Here is a 20,830-nt window from a genome sequence, read left to right on the forward strand (position 1 = left end):
TCAGTTGTGATATACAGAAATTGATAATACATATCATGGAAACTACTTCAAATTACAAACACAAACAATTTATTAATAGAGCTATACAGATTATTATTCAATTTAAAGCATATAAAATTCATCGGCTAAAACTATACAAATATATACAATACAAAGTAAGCAGATTAATTTAATTTACAAGCATACTTTCATTAAGCTATACAAATTTGTGCAATTAATATCACATAGATATTTTCTTGGAGCTTCGCAAACATCTGAGAATAATTTTATATAATTTAAAGTGACAAATTATATTTGGTTCAAAAGTTCTCTGGTTCGCTACAGCAGTGGTCATCAACTGATTAGCACTGTGCATCAATGCCAAAATTTACTAATCGTGAGTACCTAGATATGCGTTCAATTTATGGGGAGTCAAGCATTGCGCTGTTGCAACGTGTCCGCTTCCAATCTCTCAATAGAAACTCGGTTTTTTTCTATAAGCATTATAGATAGAAAAACGGTTATTCTAACTTATCTACTAGTTTTATTGATGTCTATTACTAGCTCAAATTAATGCAGTTATATCCTTCACTTCTTATGTCAAATTATAATCAATGATGGTTCTTAAGAACTGGCAGTACTGTTGAAGTTACGAAGTTTGTGAACATGGCTATGATAATAAGGATGATTGATTTCTATTTTCGAGGTCTGATGTTCGGATTTAAATACAGGGCGATCTTTTTTTGTGTTGCAGGAATTACTCCAGCGAGTGTTCCGGCTGTTTGATCAGGACCGGGACAGCCTACTAGTCCAGGAAGAGTGGGTCGAGTTCCTCAAGGAGCGTCTAACGTGAGTACTGTTATCTATTGTATCGCAAACCCTAACGCAGTTCTCAATAGTTTTCTTAAAATACCGTCCGGTATGAAATGTTTCACATGAAATTCTTTTTTCTCGAAGAGGAAATAAAAACGAACAAAATTGTATTAATTTTTTTTTTGTTTTAAATACCTCAAAGTATAATCCTTTTTTAATTAATGACATTCTTTACAGTTCAATCTGAATATACAGTAGCTTTATATATATATATATATATATATATATATATATATATATATATAGAGAGAGAGAGAGAGAGAGATAGTATTTATTTAGTAGTTAGGCTCACAAATAACATCATAATTAAGTGTTCGCGTAGGCTTCCGCGGCTGGTGTACATGGTGTGTGGATAAGCTTCAGGGCTTCTACCGCGTTGTCTTGGTGTTATTGGCTGACGTTTCGACCGCTGTGTTGTGGCCATCTTCAGAGCATCTTCAGAGAGCATGTGTTCATCTTATCCAACAACTGCTCTGAAGATGGCCACAACACAGCGGTCGAAACGTCAGCCAATAACACCAAGACAACGCGGTAGAAGCCCTGAAGCTTATCCACACACCAACATCATAATTAATTTATTTACATTTCGAACCAATGGAGGTAAGAGTTTTGTGAATTTTTTGTGCTGCGAAAGGTAAGAAATATAGTCGGCATGGTTATTAGGGCCTATATTTAATATTTTAGTATTTATTTATTTAACCTGGTAGAGATAAGGCCGTCAGGCCTTCTCTGCTCCTCTACCAGGAGATTCCAACTATAATATGAGCAATAAAATTACAATTAGTATTAAATTTACAATTACAACTACAATAAAAATTACAATTAATATTAAATTTACAATTACAATTACAATAAAAATCAAAGTAGGCCTACGAAAAGATTACCTGACTAATTAAAGCTAGATAATTTATCATAGAAAAACAAAGAATAGTTTATATTTACTGAATTATAAATTAAACGTAGAATAACAAAATTTATAGTAATGAAATTACTGGATATTGAAATATTTTGTGATAGATTAAGGAAACTATTTACAAGAAATCAATTACTGTCTAAGTGCCTAGTAAGTTTGCGTTTGAATTCAATTTTATTTCGACAGTCCCTGATGCTAGCGGGTAGCGAATTCCAGAATCTTGGCAGGGCTATTGTGAAAGAGGATGAGTAAGAGGAGGTGCGATGGGATGGTATTGTTAGTATTGTTTCATGGCGAGAGCGTGTGTTCAGATTATAGCGGGAAGAAAGGTAAGTGAAGTGAGACGACAGGTACGAAGGAATAGAAGAGTTCAAGATTTCGAAGAGAAAGAGAAGTGAATGTAAATATCTTTTCTTATCTAGTTTAAGGCAACCTATTGCTTCCAGGGATGGGGTAATATGATCATATTTACGAACATTGCTTACAAAACGTACACACAAATTATGAGCACGTTGAAGTTTCGTTTTGTTGACGCTGGAAAGGTCAGTCAGTAAAATGTCAGCATAGTCAAAATAGGGAAATACAAGTGTCTGCACAAGGGACTTTTTTTAAGCAAGAGGGGAGATGAACATTTATCCTTTTTAGCACATGGATAATAGAATATACTTTTCTGCAGGTTTCTGTGATTTGCAAGTCCCAGTTGAGATTATTATCCATGTGAATACCAAGATTTTTTACTGAAGAACTGAAAGGGATATGCACTGTACTTACTTTAACGGGGGAAATGTCAAGGTGCTTTACAACGTCTGTTTGCCGTTTGTGTCCTAATATAATTACTTGTGTCTTTCCAGGATTGATTTTAAGATGGAGTTTCTTTGTCCATGTCACAATCGAGTCAATGTCTTCGTTCAATTTGTCTATATCATGCTTTGCTGACAGCGGTCAAAAATCCATACTCCTAACGGGGTTTGAACTCAGTTCCTAGATTTCTATACTTCAATAATTCTGAGCTCTGTAACTGTAAACGGCTATACAAACTTCCCTCGCAGCAAGAGTAATGGGAAAATAAATACTGCTGGTGTCTTACTTTTTCTTCTTCTTCGAATTCTTACACTTTTGCCAGGTTTCTATCTCATGTTTTCCTAATAAACTTTCCAGTTTAAAAGTAATACAAAATAATGAACTATAAATGTGTGGCAAACGAATGTTTTAGTCTTGTCTCTGCCCACTTCACTCGGCCCACGCAAGGCAACCCACGTGTTCATCAAATTGCCTGCAGCATTTTACGTTGCCAAACATCAAACTGCTACACAGTTCACTTCAGACGACTGCAATCTGTCATTCCAAGTAATTTATAGAGAAGTGCTATTAGTGACGTACGGATATTCCGGAAGAATTCGGACCTATTTCTGTTCCTGATATCCACTGCAATGACTCTACTTTACAGATCCTACTTCAGGTCGATGTACTTGTTAATTTTTCAATCTGACAGTATCGAAAATAACTTGGGTTAACTTCATGCGCTGTTGGAGTAGCCATATTGGGCCATATTCATAGACATTCTTAGCGCGGGCTTCCGGTGGATGATCAGCGAACTAGTATTAGCGATATGATATGGTATGAATCCTGCACAAGTAATCAGTCGATAGCCGGGGCTAGTTTAGCACGCTCGTAGCGCGGGCTAGCGAAATGTCTATGCATAGAACCCTTATAGTTTAGTCCTAGAGCGTTAGCCTATTGTTCTGCGAACTCGAGTTCGATCCTTGGTCTTATAATTTTGGGGACAAAATCGGACGATGAATGTTTTTTTTTTCTTCCAGAGTTCTTCCGTCTCCATCAATGTTACACATTTCATTGCATCAACACTCTTCCTTCGTGCTACTATTCTCTTTACTATACCACCACCACCACCACCACCACCACCGTGCACTAAAGACCTTAGAAATAAGCTCGCTATGAAACGTTTTATTGCACTTTTAATGGGATATTCAGACGACTATAGGCCTAGTTTAGTTTAAAAAATCCCGATAACAAATATCAATTGTGTTAAGGGAGTCCGTACTGCCATCCCATCAATGTAAAGCAGAGTAATAAAAGATGAAGACCGTAATTTTAGCCTGTTACATACAATAATACTTGAAGAATAACCCCTAAAAATTTCAAATGTGTATCTTATGTAAGTCCTGAGAAAAGTACACCTAAATTAGATGTAATTTACATTGCTGGGATAAGCAGTACAGACTCCCCTTAATGCAAATGCTTTTGCAGTAATTTAAATTGCAATACGGTTAGGTCACATATAACAAAATAAGGGACCCGGTACAATTTAAATTGAGTGTACTCCATAAAGGAATAAGCAGTCGCGGACAGCTGATAAGTTGTGGTCCTCCAGCTTGAGGGTTGGGCGAAGGGCTAACAACCCTTCAGCGTAAAAAACAGCGTTTTACGAAACCACAGCATAAGCCTCGGAATGGGACTGATTCTCTGGCACGACCACAGTCTCGTGACCAGAACATAGTACGAAATGGAAATATAAAAAATGGAAATTTATCCTTTGAAAAGATAGGACAGTTAAAAAATCTTGGAGCAATAGCAACAAATATAAATGACACTCGGGAGGAAATTAAACGCAGAATAAATATGGGAAATGCCTGTTATTATTTGGTTGAGAAGCTTTTGTCATCCAGTCTGCTCTCAAAGAACTGAAAGTTAGACTTTATAAAACAGATATATTACCTTCTGGTTGTTCTGTATGGTTGTGAAACTTGGACTCCCACTTTGAGAGAGGAACAGAGATTAAGGATCTTGAGACTAAGGTGCTTAGGAAAATATTTGGGGCTAAGAGGGATGAAGTTACAGGAGAATAGAGAAAGTTACACAATGCACAATTGCACTCATTGTATTCTTCACCTGACATAATTAGAAATATTAAATCCAGATGTTTGAGATGAACAGGACATGTAGCACGTATGGGCGAATCCACAATTGCATATAGAGTGTTAGTTGGGAGGTCGGAGGGAAAAAGACCTTTGTGGAGGCCGAGACGTAGATGGGAGGATAATATTAAAATGTATTTGAGGGAGGTGGGATATGATGCTAGGGACTGGATTAATCTTGCTCAGGAGAGTGACCGATGGCGGTCTTATGTGAGGCCGGCAATGAACCTACGGATTCCTTAAAAGTCATTTGTAAGTAAATACTGCATAAAGATACTGGAGAAATATCGCTACGGAAAATGTTATTGTGGTGTTGATGGTAGCGTTTTAGTTCTTGCTTCAGTTTGTATTTTTCCCTTCACTTTACAAAGGTTTTCAGAAAGGTGCCTCTTGCACCGAAGAAGAGACCGGTAGCTGTGATTTTTCCAACGTTGTATTTGACTGATAGGAACTAAATCGTGGGCTCGTAGATTTTCTTTTTGTATTCGTACTCTTTAGGTGGGTGAGTGGCTGAATTTTAAAATCTGGTCGTATGATCAATTATTTCGGCTGTTAGCTTATTTCTATTTACAGGTACGATATCGATTCTCCGATTGCTCCTACTATCAACAATACAGTGAAGTTCCTCGTGAAGTTTTAAATAAACTAATATTAATAAATATTTTATACAATATTAAATTACAGTATTCATTTTCACAAAAACTGTTTAAATACGAGTATTAACAATATTCAAAATAAAATCAATCTTATTGATTACTCTTCGTTCTAAACGCAAAGATATATGACATATCAATAAAAACATGCACTTTCATGCAAATCTTCGATCTAGTTATCACTTGCCTGCCTGTCTGTGCCAGGTATCCTTCTTTTGTAACAATACCACGATATACACGGCGATACCGAAGCTTGTTGCGTTGGGCGAGGCATATAAATCTGCACAAAATCAGATCGGGAAGCATGGCAGGAAGCCAACACAGAAACAAAAGAAGACAGACGGAAGGCGCGTGGCTCTCCATCAGGAATGCGGAGCAAGAGTGCAATAAAGAAACACTCCTGCGACCTCTGTGAAAGCAGATAGCTAACTTAACTACAAATAACTTCTTGAAGTTAGAATGAAGATCTAATATTATGTAACATTTCATAGGTTGTATTGTCACACATGTTACCGTATGATTTCAACACATCAAATATCACACAATATCTCGTTATATCATAGCCTATCATTGTCCCGTCGAAATTTCCAGTATTGTAAATGTCTGAAGTGGTATTGCAAGCAATCACTTTTGTTGTGGGTGGTATAAGAGAATGTTTGGGCGGCTAACGTGTTTTGCTTAAAAAATATATAAAACTTACCAAAATCAATAGGGTAAAAAACTACTAATATTGGGAAAATTTTCAGTAATGTTTATAGTATACCAGTGCAATGTAAAACTTATTCAAATAATGATCTAAAATTCCATAATAAACGGAACATTTTCAGTAAACTGTATAAGTACATGGTTGGAACTTTAATAGTGGCAACACTGCTGTGGAAGCGAAACGGGACGGAAACAATCAGCGTATTCCGAATCTCACCGGACCGGTGGACAACAATGACGTCACGCTGCAGCGAAATAGGAACAAAACTGCTGGAAGGATCGATGGCTGTCATGGCGACTGTATAAGTTGTTGTCTGTGCTACGCTAGCAATATTTTGCGAAATTTCCGTACTGCCATCTAGTTCAAAGAAAAGAGAGCATAAACAGTTTATTTCTTGAGCCGGTACTAATAACTGGTCCGTTGACATATTCGCTCATAAGCCATTAACATATTGTTTTTACGCTGTGCTCATTACAAACAATACAGCAGAACACACCGCCATGACATAACAGTGCACGATGTCATTCGTCTGCTAATTCCCGCCCTATACAAGAACCAATCAGATTCACTGATGGCGGCTGATGGAGACTGCCACCACCTCTGCAAGCTGGTGGCACCGGTGCGACACCGGTGGAGCATCAGTGAAGCCATCGGTGAAATTCGGAACACTGTGATGCCATCAGATTGCTCAGCGCTGAGATTCGGAATACGCTCAATTATTATCACTTCTACCATATGTCAGTCTATGTCTAACCTACCTCACAGTAAATGGATTTTCCCTGCCGACTCAAAGCACATGCGCTGTGGCGAGAAGAAGATATTCTTGTGTGAGTTACCGATCTGAATTTACTCATTATACCCTACCACAAGACATCTTTATATTCTTCATCTTATACAGTTTCAGTTGCTAGAAATTGGAACTCGCTTCCGAGTGATGTAAGGGGTTGTTGGACAATAACTTCATTTAGGTCAAAATTACATAAATTCTTACTTAACAGATTAATTTCTGATTAATATTTGTTACTTATAATGAAACTAACATCTGTCCATTCTTATTATTATTTTAATTTCTCTAAATAGATATACAAAACCTGTAATGGAAATTACATTAATATTCTCATTATAAAAATATATTTTAGATTTATATATATATATATTTTTTTCTCCCTGTAACATAGTTCCAGTAAGCTTATATTAAATTAATTTTCATCATTTTACTAGCTATCTCAAATATTAAATTAATTATAATTGATTGAATTAAATTAGCTCATAAATTAAGTTACTGCTTTACCTTATAGGCTTATCTAAATTTAAATAAATACATATGTAGTCTACTAGTCGTTAAAATTGAAGAATATTGCTGGAGAACCTTTTAAGTGTAGTGTAAATATTTTTAATTTAAATATGTATTGTATTGTATTGATTAAGGCTGGTTGAGTGGAAGAGAAGGCCTTATGGCCTTAACTCTGCCAGCGAAAATAAAACATTATTATTATTATTATTATTATTATTATTATTATTATTATTATTATTATTATCTAAGCTGTTGTATTTTCGCCATGTTCACAAATCAGGAACAGTGAAGTTCATTGAAAATGCAATGTGTCCGTGGTCGCACAAGACAATGTCATGAAGATCTTGTTGAAGCATGTGGGGAAACGGCGTTACCATACAGAACAGTGGCGAGGTGAGTTAGAGCTTTCAATCAGGAACGTGATAGAGTGGCAATCGTGGCTCGGCCGGGCATCCTAGTGTCAGTGACGAGCAAGTGCAGGCTGTTGCCGCGCTGTTAGACACAGATCGACGTCAGACGATAAGTGAGTTAGGCCAAGAGATAGGATATTCGCATACGACTGTAGCACGTATGAGTGAGTCCAGAAATGCGTATAGACTGTTGGTTGGAAGACCTTTGGGGAGGCCGAGTCCTACTGGATTTGAGGGAAGTGGGATATGATGGTAGAGACTGGATTAATCTTGCTCAGGATAGAACCGATGGTCTACACTTGTGGAGTAACGGTCAGCGCGTCTGGCCGCGAAACCAAGTGGCCCGGGTTCGAATCCCGGTCGGGGAAAGTTACCTGGTTGAGGTTTTTTCCGGGGTTTTCCCTCAACCCAATACGAGCAAATGCTGGGTAACTTTCAGTGCTGGACCCCGGACTCATTTCACCTTCATTCCATTCAGACGCTAAATAACCTAGATGTTGATCCAGCGTCGTAAAGTAACCCAATAAAATAAAAATAAAAATAGAACCGATGGCGGGCTTATGTGAGGGTGGCAATGAACCTCCGGATTCTCTAAAACTGTTTTTAATTAAATAATTACGCGTAACTATAATAGTCACACTAAATCTGAAACTAGTATAGAATTGCAGAAATTGCACATTTCAATGTTAGATATTTATACATTTCTGATAAAACAATTGAATTTAATCAATTTTTCAGTACTTACAAATCTCCCTTTAAAATTTATAGAAAATGTCCTGAAGAAAGAACACATGACTATTCATTTGCTAAGCTGTGTATTGCGTCTGGATATACATACTTAGAGGAGGAAAGGTTTTATGAGTTGCCTAGGAATGTTCGTCATTGCATTGTGAGTTATGTCGCTGTTGCTGTGATTCCCGGCTGCGTTTGGCGATATTTCTTCCACCCACCAGGATCACGGCTGGACTTAATTCACGAAAACAGTCGTGGTAGCAATGATCTCGATAGAGAACAATGTCCATTACCACCGCGGCCTGATAAAGCATCAGCAAGGTGCCGGCTGGCCGGTTTTATTAAGACTTGCACAACAGCCCGGCCCGGCGCTGTATGGTCTGTTACCTCACCGGGGCTACACCTGTCCCCGAAAAAAAGACTGCGCTATGGTTCGCACCAAGAAATCACAATAAGACTTAATCCATTTGCAAGGACTAGGTACCGTGATTCCATCCATAGTCAAAAGATTTTGAGTTAGTATCCCCACTTGAACTTGATATAATGAATATTCTCTCCAAGGTTCTGTATTGGAACCAACTCCGAGATATTTCACGTTTTCTTAAAAGAATGTAGGAGAATGAAATTTAATTTTGTTTAACTGCCAATAAACTTGAACAGTTAAAATATAATTATTTGCTGCTTGTTGAACGCGACTATTCGAAAATGAATGAATGAATGAAGAACCGATGCTGCACTTCAGTAACATATTGAAGTACAGGTTTTATTAATGTTTTATGTAATCTAATTCTTGTGAGTTTTTGTATCGGGAAGGTTCCAATATTGTGTTAATTTTTTTTCATTTTTTTTTCACTGTATTTACAAATGTTATGAGAAATACCTTATTCATAAAAAATTGTACCTAATGTTTCCGAAATATGTAAAATTATTTACTTACAATTATATTAAGCCTAACGTATCCAAAAAATGAAAAATTGTATATGAGATATGTATTTTTTATTGGGCTATTTTACGACGCTGTATCAACACATCTAGGTTATTTAGCGTCTGAATGATATGAAGGTGATAATGCCGGTAAAATGAGCATCGAAAGTTACCCAGCATTTGCTCGTATTAGGTTGAGGGAAAACCCCGGAAAAAACCTCAACCAGGTAACTTACCCCGATCGGGATTCGAACCCGGGCCACCTGGTTTCCCGGCCAGACGCGCTGACCGTTACTCCACATGTGTGGACTCGGAGATATGTAAAATAATTTACTTTTTTCAATTAGTTTTTAATGCAAGTTTTAGGCCTACTTCAAGCAGGATATTTCTTACAAAATTCCATTATGATTCCAGAAAAATTAATTAACTTGCGACAAATGTGTTTAATCATTGTCAAGTATAAACTAAAAGTGGGAGCTAAATTCTGTGATCATTTTCATATAAATGTAAGAGTTAAACCAAAAGACTCATTGTTTCCTATATTATTCAGTTTACGCCTTCCGCTAAGACAGGGATGTCAAGCTCGGGCATATTATACCCTCTGACAAGGAGTCTGCCAGAATCGTATGCAGGCACACTCTTAAAGAAGATACGTCACTGTTACACCTCGTTTAAAGGCTAGAAATGTCCGCGCTTGACAAGTCTGCGCTAAGTTGTAGATTTCATTGAATATGAAACTGCTGTGGATATTCCACTAGAAAGGTTTTAGATTTCTTTTTTTGTTTCTTTACATTAATAAAATGTCTGAAAACTTTATTTTCTTTCACCAACTATTCTTTTCCCTCTGATTGAGGTTCTAGCTGATACGTACGTAGGCCTATATTATCAGACAGTACATCTCACTTGACGATGTGTCGGAACAAGAACAAAATTGTTCGTATGCATCTGAAGTCTGATTAGTGTAACATGTAGCTAATCGGCGTTGTATGCAATGGAGGGAGAAAGAAACTGGCCACCCTACCCTCATTATCTCCTGGCCTAGTTGCCTCATAATTGGTGCATTACATCACTTGTGAGATTTAGACCTGTCTTTGGACAGTTGACTAAACAACAACTATTGTTATTATAACTTGTCATCTCTTACAATATTAAATTTCTGAAAAAAGAAAAAGTTACGGTATATTTTACAATTTAATTAAGTCTGTACATTCAAGTTCCGTTCTTCATAGAAGCAGGCTACGTCATAAAATCTTTTTTCTAGGAAGACAGTGAATCTAAAATAATACTTTCTTGCTACACTGCAATTTGTATAGCAGGTATGGCTTCCACAAACGAGGAAACTGGTTTATTTATGGAGCAATATTCTGACTGCAGATAAACTTAAAGCTAATTTCAGTACAAGGTACCAGTTGTTGCAGATTGGCCACCAGATTGCTCTGGCGGTGTGTGCGGGTCAGAGGTCACCTGATGGATATCTGTTGCACAGACGCTTTGCTGGTTTTTATCGCCGCATATTTCCACCGCAGGACAGTTTGCACTTGTTTATAGTCGCTTTATGTTCCACCCACTTGTGTAGCTTATGAAACGAGAGCATTCTGTACACTCTGTGGTGTGCATGAAAAAGAAAGAATAGAGATATAGAATAACAAAGAAAAACAGAAAGAAATACATGTGAAAAAGAGTGATGGGAGAAACGAAATGGGGAAAGGAAAGAATGCAGAATTAACTGTAGACAAGGATGAAGTTGAAACGAGAAGAAGAAAGAATGAAGAAATAGGAAATGAAATAATAAATAAATTACTGTTAATAAATAAATAAATAAATAAGTAAATAAACATATAAACAAATAAATTCAACAGATTATTGTTTCATGGAATGAAGGTAGAAAGTGAAAGAAAGAAAGAAAGAAAGGGAAAGAGGGAAGGAGGAAGGAAGGAAAAAAGAAATGTCAAAGAAAGAACGGATGAGGGCAAGAAATGAAGATGGGACAAGGAAAACAGAGAAAGTAAAGTGATGAGGAATTCACAGAATTCTTACAATTACATGAATACATCTTTGTTTTATTCTGTTGCATTTTATTTCTTTATTGTATTATAAAAAACATACACGATCACATCTATTACAATTTCATTGTAACAATTTTTTTTTCCAGTAACGTGTAGACTATATTGAAATAACTGATCGTGACTTTATAAAAGGTCTACCTTCAACACTTACTCTTTTAAAAATATATTTTACTAGATACACTATTATTATTTAATTCTTGCAAAAAAAAACATTAGTGTTATTTTTGACGTTCCATAAACTCACATTTTTCCTGCTTACTAGTATCTTCAGCGAAGAGACCGTGCTTGAATAAATAGCATGCTTGTTTAAGAAATAGCATATCGCGCTTGATTAAGGAATAGCATGTTGTGCTTGAAGAAGAAATGTCGTTCTTGAAGAAGAAATATCATGCTTGAAGGAGAAATGTTGTGCTAGAGAAAGAAATGTCGTGCTTGAAGAAGAAATGTTGTGCTTGAAGAGGAAATGTCGTTCTTCACTTTAAAACATTTTGAAAAAGAATATTATATTTGAAGAAGAAATATCGTGTTTGAAAGAGAAATTTGGTGCTTGAAGGAAAAAATGCGATGCTTGAAGAAGAAATATAGTGCTTGAAGAAAAAATATTTTGTTTGAAAAAGAAATAATAATAATAATAATAATAATAATAATAATAATAATAATGGTTTATTTAACCTGGCAGAGTTAAGGCCATATGGCCTTCTCTAACACTCAACCAGGATTCAAGAAGAAATTTCATTCTTGAAGAAGAAATGTGGTATTTGAAGAAGAGGTGTAGTACCTGAAGAATAAATGTCGTTCTTCATTAAAAAGTGAAGAAAAAATATTGTGCTTGAAGAAGAAATGTCGTTCTTCATTTAAAAAATTGAAGAAAAAATATCGTGCTTGAAGAAGAAATATCGTGTTGAAAAGGGGAATATGGTGCTTGAAGAAGAATACGGTGCTTGAAGAAAATACGGTATTTGGAGAAGAAATATGTGGCTTGAAGACGAAATATGGTGCTTGAAGAAGGAATATGAGGCTTGAAGAAGAAATATTGTGCTTAAAAAATAAATATGGTGCTTGAAGAAGGAATATGGTGCTTAAAGAAGAAATACGTTGCTTGAAGAAGAAATACGGTGCTTGAAGAAGAAATATTGTGCTTTGAGGATAAATATCATGCTTGAAGGAGATTAATTTATAGAAGTTGAGTGGTAGAAAATGAGAAGGAACGAGAAAACCACTTAAAAGGACAGAATAAAGGAAGGAAGGGTTGATTAAAGATGAACTGTGAAAGAGAAAGCCGCGAATTTTATAAGTAAACTTAGAAATGACTCGGGATGAAGAAAATGCATAAAAGTAGACCTAGAGTATGTAGGCCTACTGGTTGCTATTATCGTCTCCAGTTCCTCCAATCTTTGGAACGGTCCATGATAGCATTGCACAGGAGACCAGGCCACCTCCAATCAAGATTGGTGGTATCACAGGCGGCTTTTCTTCTGAGTCCTTCTGTGACCCCATTGACCTCTCATCATGGCGGTGACACCAAAACCCACACAGTAATAAGCAGCAGGAACAACAATATCGAGCACGTGGCAGGGACATTACAAGACAATAGAGTAGAGATTGGGAGAGGGAGGCACAGGTAGTGGGGGAGAGAGACTAGAAAAGGATGTGAAAAAAGAGAGGGAATATGCGAGAAAGAGAAAATAGAGAAGGGAAGAAAACTAAATATAATATAAAAGAGAAACCGAAAAGAGGGAAACAGACAAGGAGTGAAGGAAAAAGAACATGACAAAAGGAGACAAATTACTGATGCAAAGAAAGGGAAAGGTTAATAGACGTTCGAAGAAAGAAGAATGACGACAAAGGGGGGGGAGGAGAGGAGAGGAGATTGGAAATAATGTAGCTGGATTTTCCTTCTTGGATCAAAAGATAATCATACACATCCACAAGGACCTAATGTACACAGTGTAAACACAAAAATTGCGGTACAAAAAATGCAGATGATATCAACTAGAGATGAACAAAACTAGCTGCCACTCTCTCTCGCTGTGTTCGTTGCATTTGTCTTTCGAGTCTCGTCTCGTCATTCTTGTGCGCTTCGAGTCTCGCTCATCATTCTCGAAATAGCATATTTGGTCGTCATGGAAAGATTTCACAACTTTGAATCACATGCATCATTGAAATAAATAACATTATAAATGTTTAAATGAGACAAAAAGACAAAACAGACCAATATCTTAGTTATCAAAATGTTCTGATTCTATTATATAGCCTATTACCTATGCTTATATAAATAGAAGAAAAAAAACAATTCTCAAATAAATTTGCATTTCTAAGAAACATAAAACATAACGTTAATATCTTTTTACTTGAGATTGCACACTTGATCTCAAATATATGAAAAGAAAATTCGTAGCCTTTTAATAAGGGCCTAGTAATTAAATAAAGATTGGGGAATAGATTATTATACACTGAAAGGTAGAGATGATGTTTCAAATAGGCTACTTGATTGTTTATACATATATAACAGTTGCCAAAGTAGACAAAAGTTCAGTCAGGTATAAACAACTGTGGCGATCCAAGGTTTCTTGACGTTCGGGACTTTGGAAGTGTTCAATCTCAGAGTCTTGATACACTCACAAGCAGTCTTTACGTCAACGACGCGACGCATAGAACATTGTCGTGCGGGTTTTTGGCTTTGCGGGAGCTGTTAGTCTTGCTTTCTCAGTCGTTGTTCATCTCTAGTATCAACAAATATTAAGAATGAACGAGTATTATTGAACTAGAGACCCTCAGAATACAGAAGTGTATGCAGACCGAAAATAAGATGGCAAGACACTTTCACATGTGAACGGAGCAGACCAGTGGGCCTAATCCCTGAGGAACAAGAGAAGAGAGAATAAAAATATGGGAATTGATAGGTCAACCGAAGAGTATTTGTAGAATTATTACATTTTTAAATTTGAAAACAAAGATAAGGCCCGCATATAACCCTCATTTTCTGATCATATCCACCGCAAATAATTAACGTTGGGAATCGAAGTCTAGATCGCGGGATCATGCCACTCTCCAGTACTCAGAGGATATCAGTTTTGTTTAAAATATACTCTTATAAAATTGATATTCATAATTCGGTCAGAATATTCATCATACTGTAACATCTCTGCTCAAGCAGTACTCCGGTGTTCTCGGGTTCCAGCCTGTAATATGATACGATATTCAAACCCTCGCTTGCCTGCGTATCTTGTTGCAGGCTGTCTAAATAATTTACTATGATACAACTTCACATACAAGAGGACACCAACAAAATGGAAAGTTTGGTGGTCTTAGAGCTACGTTCCAAATTCAGTGGGATAACTCCGATTTAGAGGCTACATCTTTCGCTTCTGTTAAGAACTTTTTTGACGTGAAATGTCCATATTCGACCTACAATGAAAGAAACATGAAAGATTTATTTAATGTCATAGTACCATGGAAACAGAAGTGTATAAGATTTACTTCGTGCCTCCTGTATGGATGGATGGATGGATCGATGAATGAATAAATGAATTAATTAATTAATAAACCGGAAACAATTTAACAAACATGGAATAAAATTGACGAGGGACTTAAAGAGATCCCAATGATTACCTGAAAAGTCTTAATGGACACGTCCATGCAGTTTACATATACACATGCACTCCTATGTAAGAATGGACTCGTCCAGACAGTTGCGCTTATCTTGTCACGTGTGAGTGCAACCTCGAATCACGTCAGAGTTTACTGCAATATAGTGGGCCATGAACTATGTAAGAAAGTTCCATAGTACTAAGATACTAACAGTGTCGTCAGAGTTTACAGCAAAACCTTTTATGTCAAAACGTTACAATTTTTCTCTCCTTGTAGTTCGAGTATAGACATTCAACATCGAAAAAAGACAGCCATCTTTATAAACTGTATTGTGTAGAATGGTTTAGGTAGGCAGCTATAAAGCCTGAGGTGATCATTGTAATAACATAACCATATTCTACAATCATACTGATTGTATGATCGTTCGTTTCTGCTGAGGCACGTGGACGTATATTTCCGCGAAAATCTGAAAATACATGTTTTAATCATCACAGTATTTTGTCTTACATTTCATATAATGGAAAGGTAAGCAAAATGGATTATCAAAAAATCCATTGCGCAATAGCCCATGAAGGAACAAGCCGACCAGACGACTCCTGGTCTCACGACCACATTTCTGAGCAGAGGTAAATGATCACCTAACCAGTTTGGGAATACTGTGTGTTTATCACGGTGATTTCCCCCCTGCCGTTGTAGGTGACTTTCGAAACTCACCACAGCTTCCCAAATTCATCACGAAGCTGGGTATACACTGGTCCCATGTAATTACTGGCCGAAATTTTATGAGAAAGTTTCTTCCCTCATGAGAACTTGAACCAGCGCTCATTACGTGTCTCTAGTCTAAGTTAATTTGGCCTATGACGCCTTTGATCACTCGGTTACGGTGAGGGACAAATTTTTTAACAATTAAGAATGGAAAGTAGCCTTAGCTAAATTAGTTGCGTAGGTAGCCTACTGCAGTTATTTAAGCTTTGAAGAGGTGGAAAAATTCAGATATTTGCAGCAACAGTAACAAATATAAATGATACTCGGGAGGAAATTAAATGCTGAGTAAATATGGGAAATGCCTCTTATTATTCGGTTGAGAAGCTTTTATCATCCAGTCTGCTCTCAAAAAACTTGAAAGTTAGAATTTATAGAACAGTTATATTACCGGTTGTTCTGTATGGTTGTGAAACTTCGACTCTCACTTTAAGAGAGGAACAAAGGTTAAAGGCATTTGAGAATAATGTGCTTAGGAAAAAATTTGGAGCTAAGAGGGATGAAGTTACAGGAAAATGGAGAAAGTTACATAACGCAGAACTGTATGCATTTTATTCTTCACCTGACATAATTAGCAACATTAAATCCAGACGATTGAGATGGACAGGGCATGTAGCACGCATGGGCGAATACAGAAATGCATATAGCTAGAGTATTAGTTGGGAGGCCGAAGGGAATAAGATCTTTGGGGAGGCCGAGACGTAGAGGGAAGGAAAATTTAAAATGGATTTGAGGGAGGTGGGATATGATAGTAGAGACTGGATTAATCTTGCTCAGGATAGGGACCGATGGTTGGCTTATGTGAGGGCGGCAATGAACCTCCGGGTTTCTTAAAAGCCATACGTAAGTAAGTAAGGTACTGCATTTGACTAAGTAACTGATCTTCCGAGCCGAGGATTGAGCTTGGTACGTTGACCACACATATTCCTCCAGTGAATAAACCGCAAAGTTGGTCTGTGGGGGCAATCAGCTGGATGGAAAATCAAATGACTGCGGAGTCCGAACGAAATGTCCAATTAAAATAGCCCCTTACCCAGTCAAATCTCATGAATCACGAGCATGACTAGGTTATAGTACCCACACAATTACGTCACGGTAGGGTACATAATTTGAAGATTCATTAGCTTCAATAAATCTCTCAGCATGCATACTCGCACCCGTGTGTGGTGGCCATTTAGATTCGGAGTATCCTTTGATGCTGTGCCCACACATGTGACAAAGTGCAATGAGTGATACCATATTTGTAGCGGGTAACCATATAAAGTCAACATACTATCTGTTATACAAACTTACTTAACAAGACCGAATGTTAAAATTATTTGTAACAGTTTTGATTTCCTTCGGGAAATTTCACTGTTAACACAAATTCTTGTGATGAAGGATGAGTGGAACAGAGAAAAATTCTCTCCGGCACCGGGATATGAACCCGGGTTTTCAGCTCTACGTGCTGACCCTCTATCCACTAAGCCACACCGAATTCCCATCCCGATGTCGGATTGAATCTTCTCAGTTTAAGTTCCACCTCTAGGGTTCCCTCTAGTGGCCTACACTCATACACTGCGTCATAGATGTATGACAGTGGCACAATGTCCACACATGTGCAGAGGTGCACTCGTTATGAGTGACTAAGTGGCTGGGATCCGACGGAATAAGCGCCGTCTTAAATCACTAAGTGATTATTTTTCGCATATCATATATTATTACGATGTACCGAAGTACATATCATATTTCCGTGCAGAAATTCTGCGTCATCATATGATGAAGGATGAGTGGAACGGAGAAAAATTCTTTTCCTAGAATATATCTATAAATGCAATAATAAATAAATAATAAATTAAATAAATAAATAAATAAATAAATAATATATATTAATGACCTTTTAATGATAGACCTTAAAGAATATGAAGGTGATTTATATTCGTATGGTGATGATACTGTTTTAGTTTTTAGTGGAAAAACTTGGACTGACGCTTATTATAATGCAAATTGCGGCTTAAAATTAATAAAACAATGGTTCGATTTAAATTCACTTGTAATTAATAGTGATAAAACAATAGCTATCCCATTTTCTTTAAACAATAAACGTAATAAACCAATTTCATCTATACTACAAATTAAAATGCATAATTCTGATTGTTCCGATATAAATTGCAATTGTTCAGTTATTAATGAAGTTAATGAGGTTAAATACTTAGGTATAATTGTTTATAATAATTTAAAATGGAATAATCATATTTATTATATTTGTAATAAATTACGCAAAACGTTATGTTACTTTGTTATTCTAAGAAATATTTTGTCAATTAACTGTTTACGTGTAATTAATTAGCATTATTTCAATCTATATTTGTGTATGGTATTATAGGTTGGGGTGGAAGTTATAACTCCAACCTTTATCCATTAATTTTACTACAGAAAAAGTATTAAAAATTTGTTTAAAATAGCAGAAAGATTACCCATCTGAATTGTTGTTTAAACATTTCAAATTTTTCAACATTAAACAAATGTATTATTTTATTTTAATAAAATATTTTCATAGAAATTTTAATAACTTTGAAAGGTATATACATTAATATAGAATTAAAAAAAATGAATTCTCTGCGTTTGTCTGCACCAAAATGTAAAACCAATGCAGCTTTTTATCATAGCATGAGTCAAGGTCCAGATTATTAAAAAAAAATTATTCCAATAATATTTCAACCACGAATCCTCTCCAAATTAATAAAAAATTAAAGAAATTTTAATTGGATTTATAGTTTGGAATTGAACATATTAAACACCATTTAAATTAATCTGTATTCACTCTCAATTTTAAATTTATTTATGCTCGACCATGCCAAAATGTAGTAATTATAGTCCTGGTAGCAGTCCTTTAATGCATGTCATTAAAGTACATCTATTCATTAAAGTTCAGGTTTTCGATTATTCTCGGAAATGCAATCGAAAGGAAACTAGCAAAACGTCACGCAGGCTGGAAATCCAATACTGTCGCAGAAGGTTATGTTCTGTTACTATAATAATTAGCGTTAATTGTAAATAATATTCAAATAAATTCAATTTGTTATCTCGTTTTTCAATGTCGAATTCAGTTTCAAGGTTATATCAAGTTTAACGTTTATCTTACTCTCTAGATCAAGGTCGTCGACATTCGTTGCCCGGAAAAAATCAGTACTTTCGCGTCTGCGCACATCTCACAATTTACGAGATTGGACAAGGTCAGTTCGCTCCCCAGTCACATAAGAACAACATGAATACTTATGAATAATTTCAGGTTAGAAATATGGTCGAGCATAAAAAGTCGTATGAAACTTGCCTATAATGGTAATTAAGACGCTTGTATGAAAATTATGAAACTCGCTTGTGCTCGTTTCATAAACATCCACGCGTCTTAATTACTATCATTATAGGCTCGTTGCATAATGTACTATTTTATCTGTAATGGAATCGCCTCCTGAGCACGAATCTTACTCATTCAGGAGTGGGCTAGTTTATCTTTTATTGTATTTATTTATCTTGTATTCATTTCTAACTTACTAGCAATAATAAATAAATAAATAAATAAATAAATAAATCCGTGAATGTATGAATGAACGAATCAATGAATGAATGAATGAATGAATAAATATTACCTTAAACTCTCCAGCAATGTCATTATTTCAGCCGTTTCTGATTACGTCGCGTCGTCACAACAACACACCACTTGTTTGCTGCGTTCTTTAGACTCAAACGCATTCTACTAAATCGGCAGAGCAGTGTATATCGTTTAAAATTCCTGTGACTGTCAATCGTAAGGTCTGTAGATGAAGGTCTTCAAATAGACACCCAAAGGAGTAGCCTCTAGTTTTTTGAAGTCCTGTTGAGTAGCAATCAGTACTGCCAACATCCTCCCGCCGTTGTAAAATAGCGACTACCCTTTAGGTGTAAAGATAATTACGAAAGACTAAATGAGAGCGAGTATTTGTTTTTATCTTGATTAGAATTGAGTACAGGAGAAGATTAAAAAATTGATGCTGTTGAGAATTGCTTGCGGGACTGTCAGGCATCCACTCTCTGAATGTTTCTTCCTTATATGTACACGATTCTATTTATCAGCCCCTTCCTTCGCATTTTTATTTTTTATTTTCTTGAAAGTTGCTTATCTCGCTTTAATCTCCGCCGGGATCTTGCAGTGCGGTGGCCCAATCTGTGAACAGAAGGAACTACCGTGCACCCGTCCAAAGACAAACGCCGAATAACTTGTAGGAATAGATATACAGTGGTTCCATTTTAAAAACAATCAGTTCATGCGACATAAAAAAGAACGAGAGACTGACTTGTTCAACTTTGCTACGTTACGTAACCATAGCAACGATTGGAGAGTGTTAAATGTTGAAGACAATGAGCCTGTTGCATGGTGTGCGGTGATAAATTATATAAATTTATCTTACATCCTTGCTAATAAATCTTCCAAAAGGAATTTATTAGGGGATAAGGAAATGGCGTCCTTCCTTCATTTAGAGAAGATTACAGCTGTTACGTATCCTCGAATATATTGCAGTCATTAGCATAAACAAGTACCTCATTTAGTTTTAAGTGTCTTGCACTTTCTTCAATCTAGTATTGAAGAAAAGATGTAGAGATAGAAATTTTAATCTTTAACATTGTGTTTCGGTATTGTTTATTTCTTTAATTTTTTTTATTTATTGTTTAATTCAAAGTTCACTTCTTTTTTTTTCATTTCCTCTTAAACATTTTCATTGATGACCTGGAAATACCTGAAAAATATCCAATAAAATTCCCTTACATGTAATAGGAAAAGGAGCACCTTCTGCGGACCTCTGGAAAAAGAACTAAGCAAGAGATTAGTGAAGTGCTTTGTGTGAAGTGTGGCATTATATGGGGCAGAAATATGAACATTGCGACGAAGTGAAGAGAAACGACTAGAATCATTTGAAATGTGGATATGGAGAAGAATGAAGCGTGTGGAATGACAGACAGAGAAATGAAGACTT

General features: G+C 36.2%; 1 protein-coding gene across 5 annotated transcripts in view; it reads left to right on the plus strand.

The window, feature by feature from the left end:
- Nucleotides 1-20,830, plus strand: part of Nox (NADPH oxidase) — an 804,684-nt gene that overhangs the window by 607,553 nt on the left and 176,301 nt on the right. For all 5 annotated transcript variants that reach the window (XM_069825605.1, XM_069825607.1, XM_069825610.1 and 2 more), the window contains one exon: nt 734-828. In XM_069825605.1, coding sequence (XP_069681706.1) covers nt 734-828 — 95 coding nt within the window. The remainder of the gene's footprint in view (nt 1-733; nt 829-20,830) is intronic.

This window comes from Periplaneta americana, chromosome 5, assembly GCF_040183065.1.
Source record: "Periplaneta americana isolate PAMFEO1 chromosome 5, P.americana_PAMFEO1_priV1, whole genome shotgun sequence".
Taxonomy (NCBI): Eukaryota; Metazoa; Arthropoda; class Insecta; order Blattodea; family Blattidae; genus Periplaneta; species Periplaneta americana.